The sequence below is a fragment of the Orbicella franksi genome, chromosome 2 (genome assembly GCF_964199315.1).
Source record: "Orbicella franksi chromosome 2, jaOrbFran1.1, whole genome shotgun sequence".
In the NCBI taxonomy this organism is placed as follows: Eukaryota; Metazoa; Cnidaria; class Anthozoa; order Scleractinia; family Merulinidae; genus Orbicella; species Orbicella franksi.
The window spans coordinates 2,384,929-2,393,850 of record NC_138146.1 but is presented as its reverse complement, the minus strand read 5'-3'; the positions used below and the strand labels follow the sequence as shown (position 1 = coordinate 2,393,850).

Below are 8,922 nucleotides of genomic sequence, written 5' to 3'. Positions count from 1 at the left end.
CTTCCACAGTTAAAAAGCGCTCTATACACATACAAAGATGCAGAGTGAAGAGCGAACGACGCGGATTCGCTTTACGCAGATCCGTTCAACCAATCACAGATCGAGACCACACCCCCTCACGGTAGGAGACTGGACACCCTTTATACCGCGTGTATAAAATAAACGAGTCGGACCGTCAAAGGCACTCTGAGTTTTGAACTTGTATGAGCGCCCATTACAGAAGACTGTGGAGACTCTCGTTGCTGTGGAATCTCAAAGGACCGAGTGAGTATAGCATGGAAGTATTAGAGCGGTGTGATTCCGAGTTGACTACCTTGAGAAAGCGAGTGCAAGAGTGGATGAAGGATGAAGAAGAGAATCGAGAGACCCCGTTATACAATGTCCTAGAAACCCTTTTAGGTTTCATTGGGGTGTGCCTAGACAAACTAGATCTTCTGTTCGTAGAGACAAGTTTATGGGGCGCTGACGAGGACGAGATCAACAATTTAGTAGCCCATGTAGACTTTGCACGTGACGCTTACAGACAATTGCTTTAATTCTAGCCATGGAACAACCCCTCCATTGCCATGTGTGTAAACAAACCAGACCTTGCTGCCGCCGACCAATAATAGAGTTGAGTCAACGTGGGACCCACGAAAAATTCGTACGCGCGCTCACGGGACCGCTGAGAGAAGCCTGGGGACTGGGGAGAGTCTGGGAAACCTGCTGCAAGACCATCTATGGGAGCATTTCAATTACGAGACCCAAAAATATGCCCCCGTCTTCCTGGGAAACAGTTACGACCAGGCCATGTCACGGGTCAATCATGTAAAATCGTTCCTGTAATATGGGCGCCAGTCATCAGGACTAGGCACAAGTCCCGCAATGTAAAAATTAAGTCCTGGTGTATCCAATTAAAAAAAAAAAAGTTGTTTTTTGCTCTATTTTTCAGACTCCGTGTCTCCATTACGTGCAAGCACTCCAGACGATGCAAAAATCACATTCTCTCTTTAAAGGATCTTTATTAAAATGTTACAGGCATGGATAAAAATGTTTTTTCACTCCTCTGATTTTTTTACAATTTGTTTGATAAATGCTCGGTACGCCAACTCGTCTCTGTTGTCCCAAGCGCTCTTCCACTCTTTCCATCCGTCCTCAAATCCCTCCGGCAACTTCTCCAAACACACGGGGTCTTTAAACGAGATGGACTGGTCAGCAAGCATCTTCTCAGACAGCATTCTTCTGAAACTCAGCACCTCATCCGCCAGCTTCGTCACCTCTTTCTTCAGGAGGACATCCATAGCGTGAGAAACGGCGCATTTCATCATCTTTCCAAGAATACCGTCATGAACAGCATCCATCACCCTCGCGGCAAGTTCTTCTTCTATCTCCTCTTCAGAAACCTCCACCTTCGTCTCGCTCTCCTCTGAGGACATCTTCTAGTCGTCTAGCTCAAAACAACTATACTCCTTCCACACTCGCGCAAACCATTTTATTCCCATCCAAACCTCGATTTCATGCATATGACAACCTCGAGTTCAGGGATTGGCTATCGCCTTATTTGGGCACGCGCGTGACCTGGGATGCAAAAGACTGCTGACCTGTGACGTCACTGCAGACGCATATTTTGATAACCCCCTAACTCATGAATATATTAATGAGCAAATCCGGCCCTCTGATTGGTCGAGAGCCTTTTTTAATGATATGCACGGCCTTCTGATTGGCTACGGCCCACACAAGCGTCCTACACTACTTACAAAAATCGTCCAAAACAAAGAGCAAACTTTTAAAGTGTGTCAGCTGGTTTAATTTGTTTCTGAATATTTACAATAACTTTGACAAGTCAACACTGTAATTTATATCTACAAGGGCGCCTCACCACTGAATCATATCACAAAGTGGATTGTAAGTGAAGTATGATCATGGCAGTAAATTTTCCAATTTAAGCAACTGGAAAGAAGAAGCCTGAAAAAAAAAAAAAAATCAGGGCTTCAACGGGATTATACTTCACTTTCATCTACTACCGCAGTTCAAATATGAATTATTTCATATATACTTCACATCATTTCACTCACGGGAAGATATGAACTCAATTAATTGACCTCGCTCCCAATGTGTGGCTTCATAGCTTAGTTGGTAGAGCATCGCACCGGTATCGCGGAGGTCACGGGTTCGAATCCCGTTGAAGCCCTGATTTTTTTCAGGCTTCTTCTTTCCAGTTGCTTAAATTGGAAAATTTACTGCGATGATCATACTTCACTTTCATCTACTACCGCAGTTCAAATATGAATTATTTCATATATACTTCACAAAGTGGATTGTGTTTTTCTTTGCGGTATAAATTCTTATTAAATTTTGATATGATTTGGGCTTTAGCTACACTTGCATAATTGACGAGACCAAAAGACTCTAGACTTTTAATTTAACGGGAATCTAATAGTCACTGCTGGGATCTCTGCAGTCCTTTGTATTTAGGTAGGCGACGTCGACCTACAAAAATCATCGAATACAAAAGAAAAGACTAATGAATTGTGTCAGCTGCTTTAATTTGTTTGTGAGTATCTACAATAACTTTGGTTATTTCTACTAAAGCCAACCTTGTAATTTAAATCTACAAGAGTGCGAGACTATCGAGTCATATCACAAAGTGGATTTTGTTTTTCTTTGTGGTATAAATTCTTAATGAAGTTTGATATGCTTTCGGCTTTAGCTACACTGACATACTTGACGAGACCATAAGAATCGAAAGTTTGTGCCTAGTTTTCTGTTCTCACACGTCAAGTGCCATGATTTATTTCCAGTTTTCTGTATTGTTTCTGGTGCTGAGTTTTATAAGAGTTTCTTGGAAAGCTGTGTCGGCATTAGGTAGGTTTCTGTTTTCTTATTTCTTCATGATTCGAAATCTCTGAATCAAGAGAAAATTGCCTGAATTCAATTTTGATATTCCCCTGCTATGAATACTAGATATCATAGATACACAATATCTTGGGTTTGACAAGAGCAATCGTTGTAGATCTTGATGTTACAACAGATATACGACGGTTTTAAAATGCTAGCAAAACACTCCGAACCTCACGCGGATGAATACCACGAGAAAGAAATGAGGACTAAACTTCTGTCTCGATCGATACCGTCTCTCGTAAAATCACTATCTTTTATGTCAAACTGGTACATTTTACTGGACTCTATGCTTATAAAAGTACATGAAACAGTGGAAATGGATCATACACAGCGCCTGAAAGATGAGAGATCTCCCTTAAATCATGAAAATCCGAATATTTTTTGCTCACACCTTGAGCGTTTTCTATACCAACCGAAGCCTTTATTTAGGCAACGCCGGACAAGCTAGATTTCGCTCTGTTTGGTCGGCTTTCTTGTCAATTCTTTTGTGAAGCATTTTCTAGAATATTACTTTAAAAATAGCCCTCTTGTTGTTTGTAATTTATAGCCATGCGTAATCAAGACGTTTGGAAAGCCGATTGCAAATAAGGCTCTTAAAAACCACGTAATCAGAACTTCGAGGGCGACGTCGCCGGAAGTGTGTGAGTTACACTGCTTTATGGAGATCACGTGTCAATCATACAACTTTGGTCCTAAGGAGGGTGGTGGTCACGTGTGTGAGCTGAGTGACTCTGAAGCTATCAGAAATCCACTGGACTGGACTACAAGACAGGGGTTTATTTACGGTGGAACAAAGGTGCGACGCATCTGGCTAAGGCTTAATCATAGTAACTAAGGTAGTTAATGCAAGTCCTTAGACGGCAAATGTATTTCCGCCTGCTGTTTCACAAAACATACTGCAGCGTCAAGACTTTCACTGTTGTAAGCAAGTTTTTACAGCATGACTGAACATTTTTTCTTGTTTCATTTCAACCAAAGAATCCATGCTCAAACGCTGTGTGTCCTGTTAATTCCCGTTGTTACTCAGACTTGGAATATGACACATATCAGTGTGTATGTGCAGCGGGATTTACCGGTAACAAGTGTCAATCAGGTAAGCTGAATGTGTGTCTGAACACGTTAAAATTATATAACTATACTGAAAACTGAACTCATACCAGGAAAAAGTCCAACGCTAAGGTGGGGGAGGGAGGAAGTTTTATTCGTTTTTTAAGCCATTTTGGTATGACTTCCTAACCGTTTTAGTAAGAGAAGGAATCAATTTTAATGGAGATTTGGATTACTAATATACTTTCGGCAAAATATCTTGAATACTGTAACAACAACAACAAAAAGTTTCGGCACGATTAGGGTACACATTTTCAAATTCTAATCTTAGTATGGTGAATTGTCTATTTTGATCTGTGATTATGCAAGGGTTACTAGATTTGCAGCATAAATTTGCAACTAAAATGAGACGTCTCATTTTTACCAGTAAATACTCTTCCAGAATTTTTCGCCTAAAACTAGAAATTGAAATTGAAATTTTTCGTAGATGTGGATGAATGCATACTGGGAATGAACGACTGTCACGTGAACGCCACGTGCAACAACACGGAAGGATCGCACAACTGCTCGTGCAAAAATGGATTTACAGGAGATGGGTTCATGTGTGAAGGTGAGAACACTAAGTAACTATAGCATGATAGATTCAAGGCAAATTAATGTGACTGAAATGTTAATCAAAGTACATCTTTAACACAAAACAACAAAGCACAATATGACATCACGGTGGTGTTCTCCAATATTAAAAATATCTGTGCTTTGTGGTATGAGTTCTTCTCTTATTTAAAATTACCCATTGCCTAGGAACAGCAAAATGCTTGTCGTCAGAACATTCTATAACAATTCGTAAATTGGGCTAAACTACAATACAGATTGTTCCCGTCTATTTTTTGGTGTTTTGCCGAGTCGCGATGCTCGATGCGCGCAAATTGGAAGGCGCAGAGCGTCGATAAGCTCACGAGCAAAGCAAGTCCCGCAAGAAAAAGCTTGTCACGCTTCATAGAGCTTGATACGATGATTTTGCTCCGATGGCGCATTTGGTTCAATTAGAACGAAAAGTTATATTTAACGAAAAAATATATAAGGACGTCTTCTGTCTTCAAAGTCTTCGCGCTCGCAATGTATGAAGCATTCGCGATTGATTATGGTCTAAAACGTCGAGCTTTCCTCAAGGGACGAGAATGATTTCCCGTGAAGTCCGTGAAAAGCCACGTCCCAAATGCACTTTTGGGAATGTTGAATTTTTCTAGCAACGCGGTATTCTGCAATGCTACAAAACCACCAACACTTCCTTCTTTCTTCTGTGATCTGTTCTACATTTTGCTCGCAACGCCGCATGGAATAAAACACCAAGTGCAGTCCAGAAGTGCAGAGTTCGATTATCTCAGCTGATTTATATTCTCTTCTACTTCACTGTAGCACAAAAACTAAATGGGAGCTGTACCGAGCTTCTTGAAAATGGTTTTACACCCAGTGGCGTGTACACAATCAATCCAGATGGAGGCAAACCAATACAAGTGTTGTGTGACATGACCACGGACGGTGCAGGTTGGACAGTTTTTCAGAGACGTTTCGACGGTTCTGTTGACTTCTATCTTGGTTGGGAATCCTACAAAAACGGGTTTGGAGATCTGAACGGAGAGTTCTGGCTTGGAAACGACAATCTCCACCGTTTGACAGCCACTGATGACGTCATACTGAGAGTTGACCTGGAAGACTTTGATGGGAACAAAACATACGTCGAGTACACGACTTTTACGGTGGAAGACGAGGCAGATAAGTACCGGCTTTTGATTGGAGGATACAGTGGCACGGCTGGTGAATCTATGATATATCACAAGTAAGAGAAATACTGAATAATTGAGCCGTTAACTTAGGGAACTTAGGGTACCTTTTGAAACAGCTGTGTTGGAATTCTACCAGTGATTCGGCGACACTAGTTGAAAAGCAGTTTAGATTTTGTAATCCCTGTGCAATATATACGGCTGGCAAGTAAGTACAGGTAATAGATTCGATGACGGTGTTGACAAAGTTAAGGTATTAAATAGGCCGATTTTACTAAGTTAATGTAGAATATTGCATTGTTACGGAGAATACTAGTTAATTGTTTTTCTTTCTCTGCTACTGTGTAACTTAAACAGGCATGTTTGTTGTATCTTTAATATCAATCTGTAATTTTCTTTCAGTGATATGCAATTTTCTACGAATGATGACGACAATGACGGCTGGGTTGAAAGCTGCGCACAAACACACAAAGGAAGCTGGTGGTACAATGTTTGCCTCGGCGCAAATCTTAACGGACTGTACCTGAACGGAACACATTCTTCTTATGCCGATGGAATCAACTGGGTCACGTTTAGAGGCCTGTACTATTCCCTAAAACGCAGTGAAATGAAGGTTAAAACCAAATCCTAAATCTTTGAATTAGGGTAGAGTCTCTTGTGCACCTTTGTAAAAAAGGATCGAGGAAGGGTTTCTGGAGCATTTAAGATAGTTACGACTTGTCAGCCTTTTTCTGGAAATAACCATTATCATGGATAGCAAAGGAAGGCAATATTTCCTTTTACATATTTGGCATTAATTTTTTTTGGTAACCTAAATGTTTAGAAACATTTCCTTCTTGCAAATCATATACTTCTACCCGGCAAATCTTTCATCTATAATTGTAAGCACTCCAAGCTTGTTCCTACTCCGTTACTCTTTCAAGCAAAGTTGAAAGCCGTTCATAAACTAGAATTATAAATTGCAAAAAATAATGGCATACTGACTAAACATTTGGAAAGATGAGTACCTCTCTATTCGTAACTTTACAACTTTGAAATAACTTATTCCTCTCGCAAAAGCCCCAGGGGTGGGGGGTGGGTACTCCCTTATATTGACTATATAGGTATGTGTGGCTATATAGGTATGTAGGGTTTTTGAGCCGTTTTGGTCATAAATAGGGTATCGATTTTGGCCATTTTGGTCTCAAATAGGGTATGGTTCTAGCACTCTAGTCTTGAATTGCATATGTTTCTTAGAAGAAGCTACTTTTTCATCATTATCAATAAGACCGTCAACAAAAGCCCTTCATGACTTATGTTCAGGGCAACTGTGCATGCCACAATGGTCATAAATAGGGTATTGAATTTTTGGCCAGGTCATAAATAGGGAAGCAAAAATCACAGATTTTGGTCATAAGTAGGGTAAGGGTTTTGGGAAGTGGGCCACACCCCTACCCAACTTTTCTGGGAGTACCCCCACCACCCACCCCTGGAAGCAAAGAAACACAACCCTGCAAATTTATATTGTTTGTAGTTAGTTCAGCTGACTATTGCTTTTGTAAATAGGTCTTTCTATGCTTTGCTTTCTATTTTGCTTCTTTTTTCATATTAATGTACTATTGTAACATATTATTTGTGTGTTGGTGGCAGTGAACTTTTTGTAGCTAGTATTGTAAATCTAGTGTCACATTTTCAATCATTATAAAAATTAAAAAAAAAAAAAGAAAACAGTCTTCTTATTGTGATGGGGTCAACCTCCAATAATTTATTTTAGAGATTATCAGGTTGTCCAAAATAATGTCTTAATCTTTGGACTTAGTATTGTAAGCAACATGAGTTATCATATTGTACAGTAAGTAGTGTAAGTATTAGTGTTGTATACAGTGTATGTACTGTATTGTAAGTAGTGGAAGTCTTAGTATTTTAATTAATGTAAGTAATTTAAGTGTTAGTATTGTAAGCAACCCGAGTTATCATAATTTATTGCACTGTAAATAGCGTCAGTATTAGTATTGTAAGGAGCGTAAATGATTGTATTGTATTGTAAGTATTGTATGTACCATATTCTAAGTAATACATGTAGTAGTGCAAGTCTTAGTATTGTAAGTGGCGAAGTAATTATATTGAATAAGAAGTATTGTAAGTAGTGTAATTTTAAGTAACTGTATTAGCCTTTAAGTAGTGTAAGTACCTGTATAAGTATTGAAACCAATGTGTGTGGCATTCATTAAAAAAAAAAACTAATAAAATAAGTCTGTGGGCCTAAAGTCATCCAATATTCCAACAAGAGAACAATTATCCCAACATCCACAAAAGTGAGCACAACAACATGGAAGGGACAAAAAAGGCTGGACTTACTCTTTGTGTGATTAGGATCCAGTAAATAAATTTTACAACTGCAATAAAATGTGTTTTCACTTTTTGCCTGCATTATTTGGAACATTACTTTACTTCTTAAAATAGAGAACATTCCTGTTTGTATCGAGTTAAAGAAAAAGAGTGAAAAGTTGGGGAAAGGAGATTGCCATTATAAAGAAACAAAAGCTGCAGGAAATTTTTTCTACATCTTTTTTATTAATCTTGAGTAGAGTGGACAAAATGTTTTTTAATATCTTTTAACTTATTGTTTGTACATTGACTCAGCTGCAGGTCTAAAATAATACAAAACTTGTAAAGATATGCAGCTGCTGCTGTGTCTTACTGTTAAGTGTCTTAACCCACCTATAATATCATATGGAAAATGATTTGGCATGCCTAATAAAACAAAGTTGTTATGAAAGCCTCCTCAAAGTCAAATAATATTGCATACTTGTTACACAACAAAATTAGCTCCTGAAACCTCCTGTTCTATATTTGTAAGTTGTTATGCATGCTTCTAGTTATACTGCATGTTTGGTAGTTTTACTACATGTTTCAATACTTCACTTGTCTCTGTAGGAGTCCGTTCAATTAACACAAAATGGCCGGCTTCTTATTGTTGGTACTTTGAAGATTGTAGGCAGAGAAGATCACATTATTTTGTCACAGCTTTGTGCTCCTTTTTCCATTTTCTCACACAGTCTAACACATGATGCTTCAGTCCCACTTGCTTTTAACACGTCTGTTGTTTTATGGCGATGTTGAGACTGACACAGCTGTCTGTTTTTCTCCTCCACTTGAATTCATGAAGCCCAGGAACAGCAAACAACCAACAAGGGCTACAGACCCACTAATCATAATCACTTTGTTCTAATGA

The 8,922-nt window shown here is 39.1% G+C and overlaps 1 protein-coding gene across 1 annotated transcript; it reads left to right on the top strand.

Annotated features, from left to right (window-relative positions):
- The first annotated feature begins 5,400 nt into the window (after positions 1–5,400).
- Positions 5,401–6,417, top strand: LOC145467610 (ficolin-2-like). The gene is made up of 2 exons (XM_081451191.1): positions 5,401–5,764; positions 6,111–6,417. Exons 1-2 carry the CDS (start codon positions 5,454–5,456, stop codon positions 6,337–6,339), a joined length of 540 nt encoding a protein of 179 aa, XP_081307317.1. The 5' UTR covers positions 5,401–5,453; the 3' UTR covers positions 6,340–6,417.
- The last annotated feature ends 2,505 nt before the right edge of the window (positions 6,418–8,922 follow it).

Excerpts from the sequence above, each read along its gene's own strand:
- LOC145467610 (XM_081451191.1), top strand. The coding sequence starts at position 5,454 with ATGACCACGGACGGTGCAGGTTGGACAGTTTTTCAGAGACGTTTCGAC. Across the intron at positions 5,765-6,110 it reads GAATCTATGATATATCACAA|TGATATGCAATTTTCTACGA; the intron begins GTAAGAGAAATA and ends ATTTTCTTTCAG.